The 24,001-nt window shown below is 38.5% G+C and overlaps 1 protein-coding gene across 1 annotated transcript in view; it reads right to left on the bottom strand.

Moving 5' to 3' along the window:
* Nucleotides 1–1,065: 1,065 nt before the first annotated feature.
* LOC123321060 (cytochrome P450 4C1-like) overlaps nucleotides 1,066–24,001 on the bottom strand; it is a 34,055-nt gene continuing 11,119 nt past the window's right edge. The window contains exons 5-11 of the mRNA XM_044908566.1: nucleotides 20,588–20,711; nucleotides 20,457–20,529; nucleotides 14,280–14,389; nucleotides 14,150–14,218; nucleotides 9,548–9,713; nucleotides 5,051–5,230; nucleotides 1,066–1,250 (exon numbers count right to left, since the gene is read on the bottom strand). Coding sequence (XP_044764501.1) covers nucleotides 1,087–1,250; nucleotides 5,051–5,230; nucleotides 9,548–9,713; nucleotides 14,150–14,218; nucleotides 14,280–14,389; nucleotides 20,457–20,529; nucleotides 20,588–20,711 — 886 coding nt within the window. The 3' untranslated portion in view covers nucleotides 1,066–1,086. The remainder of the gene's footprint in view (nucleotides 1,251–5,050; nucleotides 5,231–9,547; nucleotides 9,714–14,149; nucleotides 14,219–14,279; nucleotides 14,390–20,456; nucleotides 20,530–20,587; nucleotides 20,712–24,001) is intronic.

The raw sequence follows: 24,001 nt of genomic DNA, 5'->3' as shown, positions 1-24,001 counted from the left end.
TTCTGATCCTGGGCACGAACTTATTAATGGCCACCATGACAACTTCATAGAAAGTATTCCCGAGGTCATCCACAAGACCAGACTCGGACAGAATCTCAGGCCAGTTCACATCCAATAAATATCTGTTGAGTTCTGCATAATTGGCCTTCTTGAAATTAAAATAAGTACTACCGACATCAGGAGACCGGACAGGATCCAACGGAATGTGTGCACAATGTGCAGTCGAGAGAGAACATCCACAGCAGTCTCAATAAAGAGATCAGCATCATCAGACAGAACGAGATCCAATATAGCATCATGCACGTTCTTAACTGAATTTACCTGGTGAAAGCCGCCAAAAGCAAGAGCATCAACCAGAAGCCGAGCACAAGGATCAGAAACGCTACCCAAACAGGCATCATGCCAACTAATATTCCCCAAATTATAATCTCCAGATAGGAAAACCTGCTGATGTTCGAATTCACTTACATTATGTTCTATATTAGCACAACGATTCTCATACATCTGAAATCTATTCAAAGAACAAGAGCTTGGTGGTATATAAACTGTGGTATATATCCAAACACTATACTTGGTTTGCCCTTGACTAAAACGAACAAGTTTTCAACATTATTATTAACTATAGACAATAAAGAAGAATGTAAACTCTTTTTGACCTCAATCAAAACACCACCTCCAGTTTCCTTCAAGCTCGTCAGACAAGATCTATTCTTTCTGAAAACATTATAATCATGCAATTGTAATTCAGCATCGGCAATTGAGGAGTCAAGCCACGTCTCGGTGAGCAAAATTACATCATAATCCGACATACTTATATTCTTAGCCAAATCAAACAATTTCAACCTACCAATAGACACTCAGCTTTTTGAAGTTTAGATTATCCCTAACTAGTTTTTTTTTTATCTAACTATTCTTGGAAAACCATCAACATATCTAATGGTTAGGTTGGATTTTCCATTGTCTCTGCGCAGGTCCAACTCTCGACGAGTCTGTCAGGTTATATCAAATGAGACTTGAATTAAAAATCTGCGGTATTGTAAAAATCATATTTATTATCAATTCATTTCACAAAACCTGCCAGTGGTTTCATATCCTGCGTTTCAAAGTTAATTTGAATCCGTTCTTTGGTCTTATAGCCAAATTCAACTTCAGTTCTACCTCTTCTACGCTTTTATACTCGGTTTCAAACTGGAACCTTCTGATAACCTTTGTCAACATCACTTTCATCACCATGAAAGAATATTTCTGACCTGAAAAAAAAGAATTATGTTTTTAATGTGTACGAAAACATTTCATGTAAAAATTAGCTTAAACCTGGGCTCCGCTCATAGCTGTGGAACTAAAAGTTATAGAGTTCCAAAATTGACGCCCAAGTGAGTGTTACAATAACTTCATATTATAAAACAAAATCGCTCTCCGCTGCGTGTACCTATACAGGGTGTTTCCAAATTAGACGTAAACCTTGGAGGAGGTGTTAGTATCACTCAATTGCTGTCGTTTGAGCCATATTTTTTGATAACCAAAAATCAACAGTTTCCGAGATATTTGAGTTTCTGTGTTTTTCAAAAAATTTCATTCTCAAGCATCCAGCCCCATTTTTGAGGTTCTAAGTTTTCCCTAACCAAGTTTGAATCTGGTAGTACACACGATTCATATGTTGATGAGCTGCTTCACTTGTTGGTGGAAGTGTTGATAATTGTACAGGTTTATTTCGTTTCGTTAATTTGACGAATTGCGTGTAGCGGAAATGATCTATGTTGTCCTCAGATTCTGAAGCATTAATAGTGCCAACAAGATGCGCACTCCATTTTCAAATAATGTTTGTACGGGGCAGTTTTCTTGTTGAAATACTTCCACCAGTTCATCCAAATTGAGAATTTTTTCCAATGCTCTAGTAACGGTCTTTTTTTCTTTTTTAAAGAGCGCAGAAGTCGTGTAACAGCCACTGGATGCGTGAAAAAATAAAAAGGTGTTTTTTAGTAAGAGGTTATTGATCAAAACTTTTAGAAGAATATATTTGTGTCTTGACATTGCCTTCGCCAACTATTTTTAGGAAAATTTGTTGTTGACGTGTTTGAGAACGTCCAATTAAAATAACGAGCAAATCAATTTCTTCTCCTATGATGACGGCAGTCATATATGCAGCGCACTCTTCGCGCTCTACCCCATAAACGGTTGATCGTATGGAAAAAATGTTTGAACAAAAGTTGTAGACCAGAACTTTCATAATGAGGACAAATCTCATTTAAGCAATAGGAACCGATATATTCGCGAAAAACCATTTTTCTGACCTTTGATCTTCAATATCTTAAGACTCGGACACGATAGCATTTGTGACATTTGAGACAATCGTTATGATAGTTTAGTGTCTGAATTATAATAATATTATGAAAATTTCTAACGGCATGCAGACAGGAATTGAATTCTGAAAAAAGTACCACCCAGAACAGGATTCGAACCTACGACCCCCTCATTACCGGTCAGGTATTCTCCCCAACTGAGGTACTCAGGCTGACGTGAGCACCCATCTGCATTGTCTGGAAACCACTTTCCCCAGAATTCACGTGTTAGCTTTCGAACGCCACAGTTAGGAAGTGATAATATAGTCCAAGAGCTAGAGCCAAAAAAAGTCTCTGAATTTTTAAAGCCTGGTTTTTTCTCAGGTGATTACAATCATAATAGGCAATAAAATGCTGCGGTCAGTCAAGTGGATGTTAGAACATGTGCCTCTGGTGCGCGGTCAAACATGTCGGGATTACCGACATAATAAAATCAATTTCTTAAGGCTGAAACTTTATAAACTTTTGTATTTTGGTATCTTAATCAAAATTATGATAGTCAGTCAACGTCCAATCGGGACACAGCTGGTCAGTCAGCATTAATGCGCGTAGATAGAAGTTGGGACTAGGAATCATCAAAGGATGATTAATATCCGTAGAATGCATCAAAAATTGTGAAATTCTGTTTGCAATGCTCTTCCTGGACTGCATGCTCTAATTGAAAGTGATTTTAATCCAGCTTTTTATGAGAAAGGTAAAAAAAACCTCTGCAGATAATGAAGCAGAGCCAAGATTTTCAAAAAACATTCGCTGACCTTGGACTTGCAGATGAAAGCAACCAGAATAATATTTCAAATAGGGTTCTAGGATTTGTTTTCCATTTGTATGTCTTGAAAAAAATTAAATCAATTGACGAGGCAAGATTCGTTTTATTTTAGAAGACGTATAAATGTCTTAGTACCACAAACGATCGTTTTAAAATTAAAATAATCAATGTAGATGGGTCGAGTATGCCACCATGCCAATCAGAATTGATGCAACAGTTCGAGATTCAGCGAGATTCATTACAAATATTTGGCGTAATGCTCACCGTCAAATTCCAACGGAGCTATCTCCTACTGACTACGGCTGGAAATTGGTGGATGAGAAATATGAGTGTCATTGGTTCAAAGGCGATCAATTACCAGAACTTGTACAGGATGATATTATTCAACCTTTACAAGAAAATACAGGTATAGAAATATCTTTATCTGAATTAAACAATCACAAATTTATTTATTTTTTAGATTCTGCAACACCTGAGCTTGACGTGTCAGATCCCGATAGTGAGTATAATGATATGAAAGATTCAGATGATGAATTATGTGATGATTATTTATAGCTTGTTATCCCTAATGAATTAAATGAATATTAGTTAAAAATGTTTGAAAATCAAGGAGTTCTTACCTGTGCGTATACCTGCGTTAGTTGAGTACACTGTTGATTTCGAACGAATTTTATTTCTGAGATTTTAAGGAACAATTGCGACATGAAAGTGCCTTATTGAAATAAATGTGTTACTTTGAATGATTATGATGTACTTTGAATGATTATGATGTAATATCTATAGAGAGCGAAAAAAATTTAATTTTTTATCCACTGACTGACGGGCGTTGTTCTACGGAATGGCTGACTGACCATTTTATTCATTAATAATATAGTCAGTAGTAGGTACAAAAAATTTTCACGCTTAATAAACGAATTGCACCCTTCTAAACGACGCTACGCCTCGCGCTACGCACATTGAAGCTGACTGACCAGCTGTGTCCCGATTGGACGTTGACTGACTATCATAATTTTGATTTAGATACCAAAATACAAAAGTTTATAAAGTTTCAGCCTTAAGAAATTGATTTTATTATGTCGGTTATCACGACATGTTTGATCGCGCACCAGAGGCACATGTTCTAACATCCACTTGACTGACCGCAGCATTTTATTGTATATTATGATTGTAATCACCTGAGAAAAAACCAGGCTTAAGAAACTCAGAGACTTTTTTTGGCTCTGGCTCTCCGTCTAATACTTCAGTATATCGATAACGTTTTGATGTAATGACCCAATAATTCATTCATTCATTCATTCATTGCTATATCCCGTTACCAGGAATAAATCTACAAAATGACATAAAAAGAGAAGAATTTACCCAACATGAAGAAGAACTTTGTGAGGTCTTCATGGTTTCTGAATTCGAAAAAAAATATACGAATTTTTCACTTCCCTGTACACACCCTGTACAACGAAAAAGTGCTGGAAAAAAAATTCTGCGCCAGTTGCGTAAATGCTGAGAATTGTGCTTTGTACCACAGGCGAAAAACTCAACATCGGTGAAGAAATGTCGAAGTTATAGCTAGAATTAGCAAAAGAAGAGGTGATTTTTATGAAATGGCGATATGTTCATAGCAACGCATTGTACCCGAAAAGTGACAAAGAGGTCCCGAGGTGTTGACATAGCAATCCACCCAGCGTCAAAATTAACATTGTAGAGCTATCTTCTATTTCCAAATTGTTCGCCGAAACAAAAAAAATTTTTTAACTGTCTTACATTCCTACCCTGTACAAGAAGAAGAAATTGAAAATAAAGACTCCTTGAGATAGAGGAGTATAGACAATGAACAAAACTTTACATCTAGAATGAAAATCCACAAGTTATGACGAATTCATAGCTAGACAAACTTAGGAAATTTTTCAGCTGGCCCACTTTATTTGTTGTTTTTTTTTTGCGAACTCACCTATGCAGGTCCTTGGACCTTTCATAAAGGGCATATAAGAATAAGGATGCATCTTGGCCGATTCTTCAGGGGAAAATCTGTAGGGATTGAACTTGAGTGGATCCTTCCAATATTTCGGGCTTCTATGCAAAGTGAATATGCTATATATCATCGACGTTCCTTCTGGTATGACGAAATTATCTGAAAAAAATGAATCGATATTGAAAAAATCTGTTCTTCACAATTCAAAATAACATTTACCACAACATATGAGGCTTGACGGTATGTATAGTTGTATACGATTATAATAGAGACCAGCATGGCCAGGAGATCCACCTTGTAGGTAGATTCACCTTTACTGGCTTATTGGCCTTTCGTCCGCCTTTCGACCCTCGCGATTCGCATTTTGTCCGTTGGGGGCGCTGCGAAATGAAAACAAACTTTGACGTTTGTCAGTACTCTTTTCGAGATTTGTACAGACAGAGTTTTTCTAGTAAATCAAGATATTTATCGGAATTATCGGAAGTCAATTGATTGATTTAGTTTCGTAAAGAAAGATCAACATTCTTTGGAAATACTTCATTTGAAAAGGATGCATTGTGGAATAAAATCGAGCGGCGATATTGGTGATCCACTCTACCTAGACACAAAATCCTATTATTTCACAGATTCTTTCTTGAATTAAACCTAGCTAATAATGTTGAGGTAGCATATACTGACTTTGTGAAGTTTCTATTTAAAGTATTTCAATTCCATGTTATGATATAGGTATTCCTCTTACTGATTCAGCTTATGGAACAAGTTCTACCCCTTCCAACTTATATAGGCAGAAATGCAACCACTTTAGTTCGCCCTTCAGCCGGTGCGATTACTTTAGGGCGCTAGAGTCGAGTCGTGTTACTATAGAAATCAAAAATAATATCTTTGATAGAAATCCTACATAGATTTTCAATCTATGAAATACTGTTCTGATGACAGATTCATTTTGGCGAAGTTCTTCCAAGAAATGTTTTTATTTTTTCAATAATTTGTTTGAATAGTGGGAATCATATACGTTCTTCTAGTTCCGTTTCTTGCTTTAGTGGTAAGTGATTGGTTTTTTGATAATTATGTTTGTGTAATCATGAAGCTTGGAATTTGTCTGCTCACCGATGGCTGAAGAAAGTATAAGTTCTTCAGTATTTGAAAACTCAACATTCCTTCAACAAATTTGTCTCGAAAATGGTTTACCAGAAGAAACAGAGAGTTTACCGAAGAGAAGACTTCGAATATCCAGTCAACAGGAGCAATTACAAGAATACCTATAATTCATTTCTGGTTTACTGTAATAGTTATGTCATTATATTCCTAACCAATATCATTATCTGCAGAACAACTCCTTAGAGATATGGTTTAAGGTTTAATTAAAATTCCGCTCCTTCCTAAACTGCTCTTATTTTATTTTCCAATAATTTGTACTTGAATACTTTTACAATACCCCCTGCAATGCAGTCGTTTTATTAGGTGGTATACCTTGTTAGTTCTACGGTGGGTAATTTCAGTCTTCAATTTTAATTGTTTCTGTACCTACAATTCAATAGTTGAAAAAAAATCACGATTCATTTTTCAATCAACAAATTTGTCATCGATTTATCTGTACCTAATGTAGTATCCTTAGTTCTGTTGTAAATGAATGAAATAGTTTCATTTGTGAATTACAAGTAAGACGACGCAAAGTCTACTGGGGTTCAAAATTTCAAATCGAATGAATAGGTTTTGGCCCGCTAATTACGACCGATGCCGCAGAGCAGTAGTTTCGATTTCCAGCGGTGCGATTTCAGAGCGGCGCTGTTCTAGAGCCTAGAACAATAGATTGAAAACAGTGTCAACAAATTTAGTACGGGAGTCGAACTTCTTCTCGTTTGGTATTTCTATGCTGATGCTTTACACGTGTATCATCAGAATCAATAAATAAATTGAGTTTTATCTGAAGTGGAAGTGCAAGAGATGAGGAACAGTTCTTTAGAAGAAAGGGTGAAATCTCGTCAGGTCCAGGACCTTTGTTGGTATCCAGCGAATGCAGACAGCCCGATACTTCCTCAACTGAAAAAGATAAAATATCATCGCCAAGTTGACCACTTGACGGCGGCGCAGTACAACATGTAGAATCAAAAGAAGAAAAAATTCTCTCTTAGAGTTCGCAAAATTCCAAAATGATTTGAAATTCTCTCTCAACGAATTTGCAACATTAGAAATATATTCTGAATAACATGTGGCCGCCAAAGCAGCACACTCCGACTTTATCTTACTGAATGCTTGATAATCCTCCCAACGTTTGTATTTTTTGTATACTCGATGGATACCTTTTCTTTGGAAATTAAGTCTCTTCAATCCTACAGAGATCCTTATTCTGATACTGGGCACGAACTTATCAATGGCCCCCATGACAACTTCATAGAAAGTATGCTCGAGGTCATCCACATGACCAGACTCGGACAGAATCTCAGGCCAGTTCAAATCCAATAAATATCTGTTGAGTTCTGCATAGTTGACCTTCTTGAAATTGAAATATGTACTACCGACCTCAAGAGACCTGACAGGATCCAACGGAAATGTGTGCACAAAGTGCAGGGTGGTAAAGGTCCAATCGATAGAGAACATCCACAGCAGGCTCAATAAAGAGATCAGCATCACCAGACAGAACGAGATCCAATATACCATCATGCATATTTCTAACTGAGTTTACCTGGTGCAATTCGCCAAAAGCAAGAGCATCAACCAGAAGACGAGCACAAGGATCAGAAACGCTACTGAAAGAGTTATCATGCCAACTAACATTTCACAAATTATAATCTCCAGCTATGAAAACCTGCTGATGTTCGAATTCACCTACAATATGTTCTATATTAGCACAATAATTCTCATAATGATGCAGTAAAACGAAACGATCCCTTCCCGCTACCGCTTATACCGAACCAGTTAGCAAACGGTCATTGAAATATAGGCGTTCGGTAAGCTTTCGGTACCGAGTATACCGAGCATACTGATACCGCACCATTGATGCACCGACAAGTCAGGAAACGGCCTTAGAAATACGACAAGTTTTAAAGTTTAAGGCAAGTCACTTGTATCATTTTTATTCCTTACGTAGTGCATACCTGAGAGGATATCTTCGCTATTTTCCGCTTTCTTTAGTCCCTTGGACTGCTGAAAATACCTACCTACCGTTTCAACTTTATCTAGTTATTGTAGGCTGTGTAGAGTGCCGGCTTCCGCGACCGTTCGACCGCCGTTGGATCCCAGGAGGACTTGGGGTTCCTACCGTATTTTTGGTGCTCAAGAGATAGAGAGAGAGAGCGAGGGTGCACTGCAATTGGACTGAGACCAGCCACCGTACCGATTTCCGCCGACAGAGGGAGTGACTTGCCAGGATTTCAAAAGTTAACCGTATTTACCGTCTATTTCCACCGCACTCCTCTGGAGTGGCCGTACAAAATTTAACCATATTTACCGTCAATTTCAACCGTATTTTCCTGGATAGACCGTATTCCATCAGCCGCCTCACGCCGACCAGGCTGCCGGTTGACATCAACATTTGTTATTACTTGTACATTTCTGTATATAATTTAATCCAGTAGGGATAAAGAACTGAACGTTTATTTTGTTGCCAATTATTTTGCCAGTGATAGTCAATTTATTAAATCAGTTTCATCTAGGTTTGTGGTTAGAAGATGTAAGTACTCTTTTTAACGCCTAAAGACCGTTGAAAAGCAGACACTTAGAAGACGCTACCATCCTAGTCTTCATCGATACCCTTTCGATACTCAAGTCTACTCGGGCTCTCTAATTCATTGGAGATTCTGTGAGTGACGAGGGGTTTCACTGATTGCTCCACTGGCGCCAGAGTAAAAGTAGGGAAAGTCCAGGGTGAGAGAAAAAGCTTGTCACAGAGTGAGCTGTTTGATTATTCTCTCAGAGTCAAGGTTTCCGAAGTTATCGTTCAGGTGTTGAGAACAAAACATTTTCTGTCTTCCATGGCGGCCTGGGCTTTCACGGAGCAACTGGGATGAAATAGGGCATCACATTATGAGCAACCAACTGGATTAGAGACGGCTTTCTTACAGTACATGCAGTGCGGTTTCGCAGTTCCTTGACTCAACATTTCGAAATAAGGTAAGCCACAGGAGACGAGGGAATTACACTAGTACGATAACAACGTTATCAACAAGGAGATTCCAAAACACAGCTGTGATCTCTGATAAGCTTTTATGCCCACTTCTTAGTTCTTCAATACCGCTGCACAGTGAAAATGTAACACTATATTTATTCTTTCTTGATAAAATGAAGCGATTGATGAAAAGCCGACGAAATAAGCCTTCAATAAATATAAATTTTCACAAAAATATTCGCTAATACTGGCTGAAAATCGAAAACTTGCGGAGCAGTGAGAAATGCGGTTTAACATTCGATATATTATCGTAGAATGTATTCATCATTTCTCGATTTACCCATATCTGGCAAGTAAAAATATTCACTTACCAAGTTCAATATCAGCAGATGCAATTCTCATAACGAAGGGAATAACTGGAAATACGCGGAGCGTCTCTTTCAAACACATATCCAGGAATTGAAACTTGGGTATATCTGAAGGAGTGACGTCCCTATCTTCTCCCAATATACCAACGGCTTCCTCGTAGATTTTTTGCTGAAAAGTAGAAAGTACGGAATATTCATGAATGATTGTAAAACTGCAGCTATAGACCCATTAGAGTACTACTACCAAAATTTGGGCCTATATATAGGGAGAATTGCTTAGGTCAGCCTGTCAGAATAGCCAAAAAAAAACGATCATTGTATACACTCTAGCGTGTCAGATTGAGATACATACACAGGGTGTTCGGAGTTCGACAGCCTATAAGAAGATTCTGGAGAACTGGATCTATTTGAAATATGAAAATTTGGATTATGATATTGTTCGACATTATCTACTGAGCTAAAATATTCTTGAAGCCTAAGCACTTTCACTTATACAGGGAATGAAATTGAATTTTTCCGAAAAATTTCTTTTCATTATTCTTTCCTGATATGATAGAATATTCAATTCTGCATATATTTCAGAATCAAATCGTTGTATTTGTCCAAATGGATTTCAAACTTTTGAGGAAAAACTGAAAAAAGGAGATATGCGTGTTCAGTATTTTGAAAATTCTCAAAACTTTAGTTCATTCATTCATTGCTGTATCCCGTTACCGGGAATAAATCTACAAAAAGAAGAAGACAAAAAAAAACTAAAAATAAAAAAAAAAAATTCGAACAGACTTGTAACTTCTTAGTGCTAGTTGCGACTGTGTGCCCTCCTATGACTAAAGAGACCCAACCGTGACCTGCAGATCCTTCCACACTCAGGGCATGGATAGTCTCCAACCAGATCTGGCCGCCGCTGTATCCTTCTCGATTCTCCATTATAACTGTGGACCAAAGACCTCCACTGTGACCTGTCTAACGCTAGTTGTTCCCAGTTATGATTAGCATTAACTGATTTTAGGGATTGATGTAGTGTATCCTTAAACCGCTTATACTGGCCTCCTGGTTTCCGAGCTCCCTCAGTGAGTTCGCCGTATAGAGCTATTTTGGGGAGTCTTGTGTCTTGCATCCTCAGAATGTGGCCGCTCCATCTGAGTCGGGCCCTCGTTACTTGAGTCTCAATTGTAGCACAACTCGCGCGCTGCAAGACTTCTGCATTCGAAACTTTGTGGAACCATCTGATGTGCATTATCTGTCTTAGATGACGTTGCTGCGTCTGTTCAAGCTGTTTAATATGTCGCCTGTAGGGAGTCCAGCTTTCGCTTCCGTAAAGAAGCGTTGGGAGGACCACTGCTCTGTAAACAGCTGTCTTGGTCTTCAGATTGAGGTCGTGATTTTGGAACACTCTGTCCTTCAGCTTCCAGAATGCCCGTGATGCCGAATTGATACGGTTGTGTATTTCCGTGTCGAGGTTAGCCCTAGTATTTATGAAGCTTCCCGAGTATTTGAACTGCTCGACCTGTTCTAGAGTTTCATTGTCCAGGCTGATATCTGTTTGAAGGCTTTCTGGCGGACTTACCAGGATTTTGATCTTGTCAATATTGAGTCTAAGGCCTAAAGCTTCGTATATATGTTTATAGGTGTCCATCATTATCTGTAGATCCTCTGAGCTGCTAGCGATGAGTGAACAGTCGTCTGCATATTGAAGTTCCGTGATAAACTTGGTACGGGTTTTTGCTCTGAGGCGCTTCAGGTTAAACAGGCCTCCATCAAATCTGAATCTTATCCCAACACCTCTTACGGGCATGCTCCTGTCAGCAATTATCGATACAGCTATGGCGAAAATATTGAACAGTAAAGGCGCTAATACGCAGCCTTGTTTTATTCCAGAGTTGGTTGAGAAATGGTCGGTTGTAGAGCCATTATGCTGTATTCTAGCGGTGTTGTTGGTATGAAGGCTTTTACACACTGCTAGGAATTTTTCGGGTACTCCTAGACGTGCCATGATTTTCCAGAGCGCTCTCCGATTCACCGAGTCGAATGCCTTGCTTAAATCGATGAAGGCTGTATAAATCCTTGATTGTTGTTCACGGGCCTTTTCTTGTAGCTGTCGCGGTGTAAAAATTAGGTCCACCGTACCTCGATTTGGTCGAAAGCCGCACTGGGATTCAGGTAAAAGCTTCTCTAAGAGTGGAACCAGACGATTAGCCGTAATCTTCGAGAGAATTTTACCGGCCACATTAAGCAACGATATGCCCCTGTAATTGTTGCAATTACATTACAATTACTTTAGTTACTGATTTCTTAGATGAATAACCATTGAGTAAGTCGAGTACCGCATACTACCAATTGGATGGAGCTCCAGTAAACAGTTCGCTGGAGGTTTCTAAAGAACTCAATAAAATGTTCAGTCGTCCAGTTCCTCATTCTCTTGGCCCCCAAGATCCCCTGACCTTACACCACTGGACTTTTATTTATGGGGTACAATAAAAAATAAGGTGTATGAAACACCCATTCGGAACAAAGAAGATCTGATAGGTCTCATTGAGATTGCCTTCCGATCACTAAAAGGGGAGGAAATCAGACGGGCAACTAACCGTGATGTTTTGAGGCGTATACATAAGTGTCTTATTGTCTTATTCATTCAAATTCTGTGTTTTGAGTTTTTTTCCGACAAAATTAATTCAGAAAAGAGATTTTTCACTTGTGGATTATTGAGAAAGTTTATCTTCTATGGCATACATTCAGAAAATCCTAAATAACTCAAGAATTATTCATTTTTAGAGCATTGACATATTTGTACAATGTCATTATTTTTCTTCGCAGAATCTAACGCAATCATAAAAAATTAGGGTTATGGGCAAATCTTGATCCCCATTTTTGACACAGCATCCAAAAAACTCTGTGGCAACTTTTTCAAGATTCCGAAAATGTACAATTTTCCCACATTCTTCGACTTCAAAAATGTGAAAACGGTTTGTGCTTAAGATATTTAGAATAGGAATATCGAATATAATACTGGATACGCATATCTTTCTTTTTTTTTCAGTTTTTTCTCAATATTATGAAAATCATTTGGACGAATGCAACGATTTGAGCAGAAATAGATTCAAAATTGAATACTCTATCAAATCAGAAACGAAAAAAATTGAAAAGATTTTTTTTTATTAATTTCCATTTCTTGTATAACTGAAAGTGCTCACGCTTCAAGAATATTCTAGCTCAGTAGATAATGTCGAACAATATCATAATCCAAATTTTCAGATTTCAAATAGGTCCAGTTCTCCAGAAACGTCTACTAGGCCCTCGAACTTGGTACACCCTGTATACAGGGTGTTTCATAAATGATTGTACAGTACAGGCAGGACATTTTGGTGATTCTAAATCAGTGTTCGAAAAATGTCCTTACTATATTAGTTCAAGAGATACAGGATGTTTTATGTTTTTCGTCGTCAAAAATTTTCAATCGGCATAACTCTCGAACCCCTGAAAATTTCAGGGAATGGTAATGGGCCAGTGCCAAATATTGGCACTCAATGATTTGTCGATAGCGCAGATTCGGCCTTAGAAAATTATATTCTTTATTCCACATCTTTTAAAATATATATATTGCTGTAACTCGATGACGAGTATAAAACGTTACACAGAAGGATTACATTTCATTATATGATAGAAGAAAGGGTTGAAACTCCCACACAGATCCTATCTTCGGTGAGTCCTTCGATGACTGAAAAGACGTATTCTCGAGGTGATCACTCTGCCACATTCAGGACATTCAAAATTTCCTTGCGCTGATGGATTTCGTCTGTCCGATTCCACGCTGTAGCTATTCACAACACGTCTCCATTGCGATCTATCCTCCGCCAGAGCTTCCCAGTCGTTCTGTACAAGTTTCTCATGAAGAGAGTCTTTATATCTCATTAGCTGCCCGCCTTGTCTTCTCTGCCCGCACACTAGCTCTCCGTAAAGTCGCATTTGGGAAGTCTATTTTCGGGCATACGCTGAACGTGCCCGGCCCATCTGAGTTGCGCTCGGCCAACTAAAACATCAATGCTCTGGCTGTTAGTTCTTTCGAGAACAGCTTTATTGGAGATTTCATGAAACCATTTGATGTGCGCTATCTGCCTCAGGTGCCTTTGTTGTAGTGGATTCAATGTTTTTAGATGTCGCCTGTACGTTGTCCACGTTTCGCACGCATATGTCATGGTCGGGACTATCACAGCTCGGTAAACTGCTGCTTTGGTTCTGATTGACAGGTCGTGATTGTCAAATACTCTTTCTCTTAGGCCCCAAAAAGCTCTTGATGCCGCACCGACTCTATTTCTGATTTCGTCGTCGATTGTGGCTTTGTTGCTTACTACGCTTCCAAGATAATGAAAATATTCGACATATTCCAAATCTTCGTTTTCGATCTTCACTCTGATCCTTTCAGCATTTTGTGGGGTACACATAATCTTAGTTTTAGCAATGTTGATTTTCAGCCCCAGCGCTCTATATGCCCAGTCGAAAGTGTACCCATTTTCTAAAAGCCGAATTTTCCTCAAAATCTACAATGAATACTCTTTCTGAAAAGCTCATTTGAAATAGTTGCAAAATTCGCATCAAACTTGTGCTCACCTGATATTCCGGATGCATTGCCAACAGAAGACAGCAATACGATAATGTAGTTGCACTAGTATCCGTTGCCTGAAAATTAAACAGGTTGAAGGAAGAAATTCTATGTGTTTTCAGCGAATACATTACTTACAGCTGCGATGAACGTATTTATTTCTTCTTGAATTTCCTGGTCACTGAGTTGTCCGCCATTGTAGGATACCTCGAGCAGAAGCTTCAAAAATGTGGGATACTTTTGTTCCTCTGGAAAATATATACTAGTTGTTTCTAAATTGAAATATAAAAAAAATATCTTCTGCTACAAAAAGAAGTTATAATTTTTTTAGGTCAATAGAGTAGGCTGTCTCTCATTTGGCAAAAAAAAACTCTCCAAACATCATGAAAGAACTCAGCAAAATGTTTGTTATTACTTCATTCGAGTCATGCCTACTCGAATAAGTATTTAGTAAGTATGTCTACATTCAAACTGAAAATACTACATGTGATTTTTACAAGGAAAAGTTTTTAAACGACCACACGCATTTCGCTATCACAAGAGCTACTTCGGGTGGGCGAAGTGTGATGAAGGAAACCCTCCCTTTATCTAAAAAACGCAATTCCCATATCGAAATAATTACAAATAGCTCAGGGAAACAAAATATCTTACAAGAAATATCGTGATATTTCCGTCTCCTACAGAAAGATGAATCAGTCGAACATGACAAAATTTGTATCTTTACCCTCCCATTCAGATCTCCTGGAGAGGGTGACCGAGCGAGTGAATCATCGTACAACAACCAATCAAAAGCACATAGCTTTTGCAGCATGGAACGTCAGAACCTTGCTAGACAACCCCAAAGCCGACCGGCCAGAGAGGCGTACTGCCCTAATCGATAAGGAACTGCAACGAACATACATTGCAATAGTCTTAAGCGAGACACGCCTTTCGGACGAAGGTAGTTTGGTAGAACAAGCGTATACTTTTTTCTGGAAGGGCTTGCCGGAAGGCGAAATCAGATAACATGGCGTAGGCTTTGCCATTAGAAACGATCTGGCCGCCAAACTAACCGAAAATCCAGTTGGAATTTCAGAACGTTTAATGACCCTACGCTTTCCTGCAGCACATAACACGTTTGTGAACATAATTGCAGTATACGCACCCACTTTGAAGTCCTCTCACAATTTAAGGAACTCTTTCTACGAAACACTCGTTGCTGCATTAAGTAACATCCCAAAACAGGAACGAATTATTCTCCTTGGAGACTTCAACGCCAGAGTGGGTAGATGTCAAGACTCAGAACTGTGGCCAGGAATAATAGGGAAACACGGCACAGACAGGATCAATTCGAACCGAGAACGTCTGCTGGCTCTTTGTGCAGAAAACAATCTGTGTATAACGAAAACCTACTTTATTACGAAGCCCAATTCAAGGGGGACCTGGCGCCACCCGCGCTCAGGGCATTGGCATACTCTAGACTATGTGATCGTGAGAAGAAAAGATCTCAAAGAGGTGTTCGTCACTAAACCCAGAGCAGATTTGGAGTGCTGGACTAATCATAGTCTGAAAATCTCGAGAATGAAGAGCTCAATGTTTCAAAAATACCAACGCAAGCTGAAGGTACAAAGAGAGCGCCTTCAAATCTCCAAACTACAAAACCCTTCTACAAAGGAAAGATTCACAGCTGCCGTCAAAGATGGCCTAACACCACCGAATTATAACGACGACATTGAGAGTCATTGGCTACGCTTCAAATCATCTCTCACAAATACAGCGAAAGAAATACCGGGCATAGAACGCTCCCGAAAATCCCCAGATATCGCTTGATGACGAAATCTCAATGTCCTAAATCATAAGTGCGATTGAAACTATGAAAAATAATAAGTCACCTGGTCTAGATGGCGTTCCGGCGGAGATATTCAAAGCCCTTAATGAAGATATTGTCAATAGTCTCCTAACATTATTCCGCAAGATCTGGGAACAAGGATATGTGCCACAAGACTTCAGAGACGCTTTAGTTATCAACCTCTATTAGAACAAAGGCGATACGTCAAGTTGCAACAATTACAGGGGCATATCGTTGCTTAGTGTGGCCGGTAAAATTCTCTAAAAGATTATGGCTAGTCGTCTGCTTCCACTCTTAGAAAAGCTATTACCTGAATCCCAGTGCGGCTTTCCACCAAATCGACCTAATTTTCACACTGCGACAGTTGCAAGAGAAGGCCCGTGAACAACAATCAAGGATCTATATAGCATACATCGATTTAAGTGAGGCCTTCGAATCGCTGAATCGGAGGGCGCTATTGAGAATCATAGGCCGCCCTGGAGTACCCGAAAAATTCTTAGCAGTGTGTAAAAGCCTTCATACCAACAACACCGCTAGAATAAAGCATAAAGGCTCTACTACCGACCATTTCTTAACCAACTCTGGAATAAAACAAAGCTGCTTGTTAGCGCCTTTACTGTTCAATATTTTCACCATAGCTGTCTCGATAATTGCTGAAATGAGTATGCCTGTAAGAGGTGTTGGAATAAGATGCAGATTCGATGAAGGACTGTTTCCTGAAGCGCCTCAGAGCAAAAACCCGTACCAAGTTTATCACGGAACTTCAATATGCAGACGACTGTTCACTTATCGCTAGCAGCTCAGAGGAGCTACATATAATGTTGGACACCTATAAACATATATACGAAGCTTCGGGCCTTAGACTCAATATCGACAAAACCAAAATCCTGGTAAGTTCGCTAGAAAGCCTTTAAACAGATATTAGCCTGGAGAATGAAACTCTTGAACAGGTCGAGCAGTTCAAATATTTGGGAAGCTTCATAAATACTAGGCATAACCTAGACACGGCAATACACAACCGTATCAATTCGGCATCACGGGCTTTCTGGAAGCTAAAGGACAGAGTGTTTCAAAATCACGACCTCAATCTGAAGACCAAGACAGCTGTTTACAAAGCAGTCGTCCCCCAACGCTTCTTTACGGAAGCGAAAGCTGGAGGCCATACACGCTACATATTAAACAGCTTGAACAAACGGAACAACGTCATCTAAGACAGATAATGCACATTAGATGGTTCCACATAGTTTGGAATGCAGATGTTTTGCAACGCGCGAGTTGTACAACAATTGAGACTCAAGTAACAAGGGCTCGACTCAGATGGAGCGGCCACATTCTGAGGATGCAAGACACAAGACTCCCCAAAATAGCTCTGTATGGCGAATTCACAGAGGGAGCCCTGAAACCAGGAGGCCAGTATAAGCGGTTTAAGGATATACTACAGCAATACCTAAAATCAGTTGATGCCAATCATAACTAGGAACAACTAGTGTTGGTCACAGGTCACAGTGGAGGTCTTTGGTACACAGTTATAATGGAGACTCGAGAAGGATACAGCGGCGGCTAGATCTGGTTGGTGACTCCATGCCCGGAGTGTGGAAGGATCTGTAGGTCACGGTTGGGCCTCTTCAGTCACAGGGGGGCACACAGTCGCAATTAGCCCTAAGAAATTATAAGTCTGTTCGCACCTTTATTTATTAATTTTTTCTTTTTGTAGATTTATGCCCGGTAACGGGATACAGCAATGGATCAATGAATGAATGATATTTCCGTAGGAGATGAAACTAGACCTTTGCAACAGAATTGTTCCATCGCCTGACCCATTTTAGTAGATAAGACCGTATATCATTGGTTTTCATATTGCATTTATGTGATGATTCTATTCGTCTAACAGATATTTGCTTGTAGAAACAGTTCTGGAACTTTATACTCCTCACTATTTGTCTAATAAGCGAATAAGATGACCGTTCAATTTGAAACTGCCCAAAGATCAGATGAGTTTTCACAGAAGAAAAAATTTTCTGACTGTGGGGATGAAAAGTTTGTTTCAAATCAGATACAACAGGATCCGCAGTCCCCAGATTATCCCAATTTGACTGTTGGAATGAGGAGTCTCTAAGGGAAGCATTAAGCCCTACTTCACTTTTCAACTCCCGTCAGAAAACTGCAATAAAAAAATCATTCGATATGCTGAACCGTGTCACATAAATTTGGACAGACAATGAGAGTCGCTTAGATTAGTTTTATTCCACCAGTTTCTTGTCCATCACTTTACAGTTTATTATTGCTAATCAGATGACTTGAAAATAAATGATTTTTAAAGGCCCATCCGTTAGTTACGCCTCAGAAAACTGATGTATTCGATCGAATGAAAACTGAAATTAACATTGAATAATAATTGTTATTGATTTGAATGAGAAATGAGGCATATATCGTAGAAACTAAAAAATAATGTAATATAAAAAAGAAAGACATATGTAAAAGGATACCAAGAAAAAAATCGAAACAAATCAAGGCGTGACCCAAAATCCAAAAATCACCCCTGTGATATTCCGAGCATACACATCACCTTCGAAAATATCTGTCCAATCGGTTCTTGAATATGCTGACCGACGGAGAACCAACCACCTCATCAGGAAGGGAGTTCCACACACCGAGAACACGGTTACACAGAAACTCCTGTTTGCATTTCGACCGGAACACTTCATGTTTCAGTTTATACCTATGACCGAGCAAGTTAAAGATTGAACAGAGCACTGAGATCACCACCGATAGAGTTGTGCACCTCCCGAAATGTCACCATCAGATTACCACGCTCGCCGTGCATGAAAGAGGTGAGGTCGAAAAGTCGCAGTCTGCCTTCATATAGAAGGACGTCGGAAGCCATGAAGCAGGGGTGGCCAACTTCATAAGGCTCAAGATCTACCACGTACTGACGAAATCATCCAAGATCTACCAGTTATAACATTGTCAAAATTTTAAATGAAATAGTAAATGATGGAGCGCGTAGATAACCCTATGTTGAACACGTTCTAATAAAAGTTGTTGATCTAGAACTAGGGAAGAATTTCAGACAGGTCCAGCGTACTCGAGATGAGGTCGAATATATGTTGTACATAATATTTTGCAGGTCCTAATGGAACAACGCTGAAGTGACTTCCGTTGGAGTTACACGGTTTTATGCGCTAGTGTATTCTGAATATGGGCCGATCAGCATAAGTCATGTGATATAGTCACACCAATATCACAAGGCTGTCTCAGGCCCGTAAGATTAATCGTAGTTTAAACTTCCGAGTAAGAAATCTCCGATTAAAGTTAACCTATGGTTTAAACCGTCGTGTTAAGATCAAGTACAAAATGAGATGAGATTAACTAATCCTGTGCAGTTGCCAAAATAGTTGGCTATTTGAACTAATTGTGACTCATTGGTTGTCATTTCTTAGTTTTCTGTGTTAATCATTGGATCAGTGCTTCTGTCAGACTGCAGCGATCAGTTTAGTTATTTATTGTGTTCTGTTGTGATCTTTGTATCAGCATTATTATTGTTAAATTATTGAGGTGTGAAGTAAAACCTATAGTTGATACATAGCATTCAGTGCTTCGTTTCTGAAAATATCTATATTTAGTATCTAACGAAAGGAAAATTTCGAAGTGGAAATAAGGAATTGCTTTTGAACATAGCAATTCAGAAGATGGATTGCACGTGAGACAATTGAGTGAGACACATATGCAATTGAATGTTGATTTTTCACCTTGAGGTAGGGTGGCTTATTTTTTCTCAATCTCACTCAAAATTGCCCTTGCAGAAGTTTTGGAGATCGAATGGATTCGATATCATCCCATTTATCCCAATGATTTTCTCGATCACGGATAATATATGGTCTATCATGATACCTATTGAAATCATTCAACTCGTGCAAGATTTCAATATCTGAATCCGAATCACTATCATATTCCAATTCCATGTTCATTTTGAAACATTCAACTCAATAATTCTCTAACCGTCAACGCAAACCTAAACACAATTTCTTGAATTAAAAAAACAAGAAGCTTCAAAAAACTTCATAGAAACAGCTAGCAAATAGTTTCATTGAACATATAGGGTTTAATCCCTTTTGAATGATTTAAACCTACCGTCCCGAAGGTTTTAACTAATCGATAGTTTAAACCATCCTTGATAGATTAACTATGTTTGATCTTAAGAAATAATCGTTATCCAAAGTTTAAACCCTCATTCTTGGTTTAAACTACCATTAATCTTACGGTCCTTACAGATTCGATCTATACACCGTTCAGGAAATATTGATGCCGTGGTTGTTCTCGCCAAGATGAATGATAGTTACTTTTGGCGGGCCTTTATTATCTGCATTGGAATTAACAAATTTCACCACATGTTTCATCATTGCAAAAATTTGTGCTCATAAATTTTAATCAGAAATAAATTTTTTGATGATTACCATTCTTACGAATAATACAAGGTATATATTTACCATCTTCTAAGTGAGTTCCTTCCTGCATCACGGCCATCTCCTGATTAAATATCTGCTTTTGTCTTTCAAATACCTGAAACCATTTGAAATTCAAAAGAAGCTCAGAGTAAATATCTCCTGTTATTACGTACAGTTTTTGTGAAGGTTGTGAGGTTCCCCAGCGCATAGGCGAAAGCTTTACCGTGGATCAGATAAAAAATGAAGTCTGGACGATAAATGAACCTGGTGATTCGCAAACTGCAGAATTCCATCAACCTGTAAAAATGTTTTCGAATATATTTTTCATACTGCATATTTACCTACTCGAAATTCTGAAAGTTTGGAAATACATACAATCTTCTAGGTAATGAAAAAACTTGACTCTTGAAAAATCGATGATGGATGAAATTCCTAAAAAATTTTTTGTGAGAATATTATGTTTCCAAAATGATTATTGAAATTTTATACATTTTTCGCTTTTCGTCGTTTAAAATATTTCAAAGCATAACCTAACAACTGTGAGAAGCAGAAAACCTCTATGGAATACTGGTGTGAACTAGTCGTTTATTGTTTTTTGCATTTGAATAAGTTTTCGCCCTCTGAAAGAAGATTACTCAACTAGAGAGTTGAGTCGAAGTTGTCAAATGTTAAACGTGATTTCGTGAATTAAAACATCTGGTAATAACCAAGAAGATATAGAAAGAGATATCGTATTGGGTGGCGAGGTCTATAGAGTAACTGTGTTCAATTAAACTATGGCAACGTCAAGCTTAATTGACAGTATAGAGAGTAGATAGAAAATTAAAATGATCGCTGCTTGCAGACCACAGATTATTTGTCCCCTAAAATATGTACCAATAGATAGTTAATATTTTGGTCAATAGATGCGCTGGCGTTGCAAGGAGAACGAGTTTTTGATTTAAACTAGTTGTAGTTGACCGAGTGAGATTTCTTCCGATGGTGCGACAGAGGATCAGAATATTCAATTAATTTTCAATTTTTAATAAGAGAAAAACATTCAACCAGAAGAGACTTCGAATCAATTGTTGTGTCGAAAGCAATTTGGCGATCAAGATATCAAAAAAGGTGTTGGATTCATTATTAAGAGAATCGAAATTGTCATCCTCCGTGAGAAGTGGACAATGAATAAAATATCATACCAATAAACTCACATGGTTCAGAAATGGACATTTCTGGAAAATTTTGTTGGTATAACATAATAATAATAATATATATATATTGATCCTTCGTGACATGATCTTACATGTATACTACAAGTCAATAGATAAAAACAATACAATCATTCAACGATACAATCGTCAAAGTAATCGTTTACTCTATAATAACACTTTTGTATCATTAAGTTTTTAATAGATATCTCCACACAGTTCAGAGATAGAATTTTATACGACAACTGATTATAAACTTTGATGCACTGATACATTGGTGACTGGTGACTGAAACTTGGTGGTTCTGTGCTTGGAAATATAAAGTGTTCCCTCATTTCTAGTGTTGTTACTATGAAAACTAGATAGCCTAATTACATTTTCTCCGTTATTTTTAACATATTTGAAACATTTAGAATCAAAATACGTGATAATGTCAAGATCACATTTTTTATGGAAAGAAGTTTACAGGAAAACGGAGTGGTATATTAAGCCCTAGCAGAATCCGATGAGTTTCCCCACAGTACGATATTATATGACAAATGGCTATAAACCAAACTGTAATATATGTTTATGAGAGCTTCTCTTGGGGGCAGATGCCTCTCTCTACTCAGAGCATAAAAAGAACTATTAAATTTGCCACAGAAGTATTAAACATGCCTCTACCAGTTCAAGTTGTTATCCAGACAAATGCCAAGAAATTTAGAACTATCCTAGACAAAAAAACACTCTGTCGCATCGTAAAATAAAAACAATCAGTTTTCTCCACGTTTATAAGAAAGCAATTATTATTACACCAACTCACAAAGCTCTATACGAGAAGCTCACACAACCTCCGCTGCTGCTCCTCGAAAGATGAAGCTGTAATTGCCACAGAAGCATCATCAGCGAATAAACTTATTGAAAGGTTCTTTAAGGGCGTGATATTTTGAGAAGCTATTAGGTTGATGAAAATAACTCGGAGATCGTCAGGAAGATCATTGATAAAAAGTGAAACAGAAGGGGCCCGAGGACGGAACCCTGGGGTACTCCCAGATTCACATCGTGCTCAGTAGATAGCGAGCCTTCAACCCTAACAGACATAGATTTACTCTCCAGATAGTTACGAATCCAATCTAAAACTACACCTCGGAACCCGAGGTTATAGCACTTTTCTATAATGAAATGGTAGGAAAGACTATGGAATGCCTTGGATTGGTCAAAAAATTGCATTAAATTGCATAGGTCAACTTCTGCTGTCTGAGTTGAGCGACCTGACCGAAAACCATGCTGGGAATCAGTCAGTATATTGAATTTGTCAAGGAACTTTACTATTCTGTTAAGCACGTCTCTCTCGAAGCCCTTAGAAAATATACTCAGAATGGAAATTGGTCGATAGTTCGCGATGTTGTGCGTGTCCTGTTTTTTATAAATAGGTAGGACTAAGGCACTTTTGAAAATTGCAGAAAATATTCCAGATCTGACAGAAAGATGGATACAATGGGCGAAGTGATTATTAATATCTGAGCCTACCAACTTCAAAATCCTTGCAGATATTGAAACTGGAGCTGAACTCCCATTCCAATTCATCAGCATCATCACTTAGTTTATAGTTTAGGAGGGGTTTACGTTTCACAGCGACCTCAAGGTCTATTGTGCCCCCACTGCCTCCCATCAGAGCTGTTCTAGCGACTGCGCTATCTACAGCTCGCCCTCCAGCTCCATCACGTAGGATACCATCGATATTGTGGGAGATAGGCTCGATTCCACCACCTCGTTCATAGTCAAGTTATTCACCATCGACCAAAGTGTTTGATTCTTGTTGTCGGAATTATCGATTAGTTCACTATGAAACTTGAGTTTGGCATATTTTTTGATCATTGAAATATAGGACAACTTGGCCTGCTTGTATAGATTAAAAGAAATCTGACTTTTGATATTCGAGTGTAACCAGTTTATATTCATAAGTTCGCGTTTAGCCAGAACTAACTCTTTAGTAATCCATCACTTCGATTGCTGTCTGCAAGTGATTTACTTCAGCAGAGGACAGCAAAATTCAAAACTGTTACATATTGTAGAAACAAATGCTTCAAAACAGTTATCGACATCGTCATTTTCATAAACTGGACGAAAATCGCAATTTCTGCGAGAAACAAAGTTGTGGATGTAATTGGCCGCAAAGAGTGTGCGACCAATTTCATATGATAATTATTGCGGATATTGAGCAACTGAACTGGTGAAACTGCAATTACTTACTCCAACGGGCTTAAGAAGGAACCTGGAGATTCTCCACTAGTCTGGTAGCAGAAAGGGGGTTCTGAAGGGAAGGAAAACAGGGCCTAACCTTCCTTCTGCACCGGCTTCGTGGTTCTAACTTCGGTGATATAGATGACACAAGGCACTTCACTCAAAGTTGCTCAA

Source organism: Coccinella septempunctata, chromosome 9 (genome assembly GCF_907165205.1).
Source record: "Coccinella septempunctata chromosome 9, icCocSept1.1, whole genome shotgun sequence".
In the NCBI taxonomy this organism is placed as follows: Eukaryota; Metazoa; Arthropoda; class Insecta; order Coleoptera; family Coccinellidae; genus Coccinella; species Coccinella septempunctata.
This window is presented reverse-complemented; position numbering and strand designations above follow the sequence as displayed.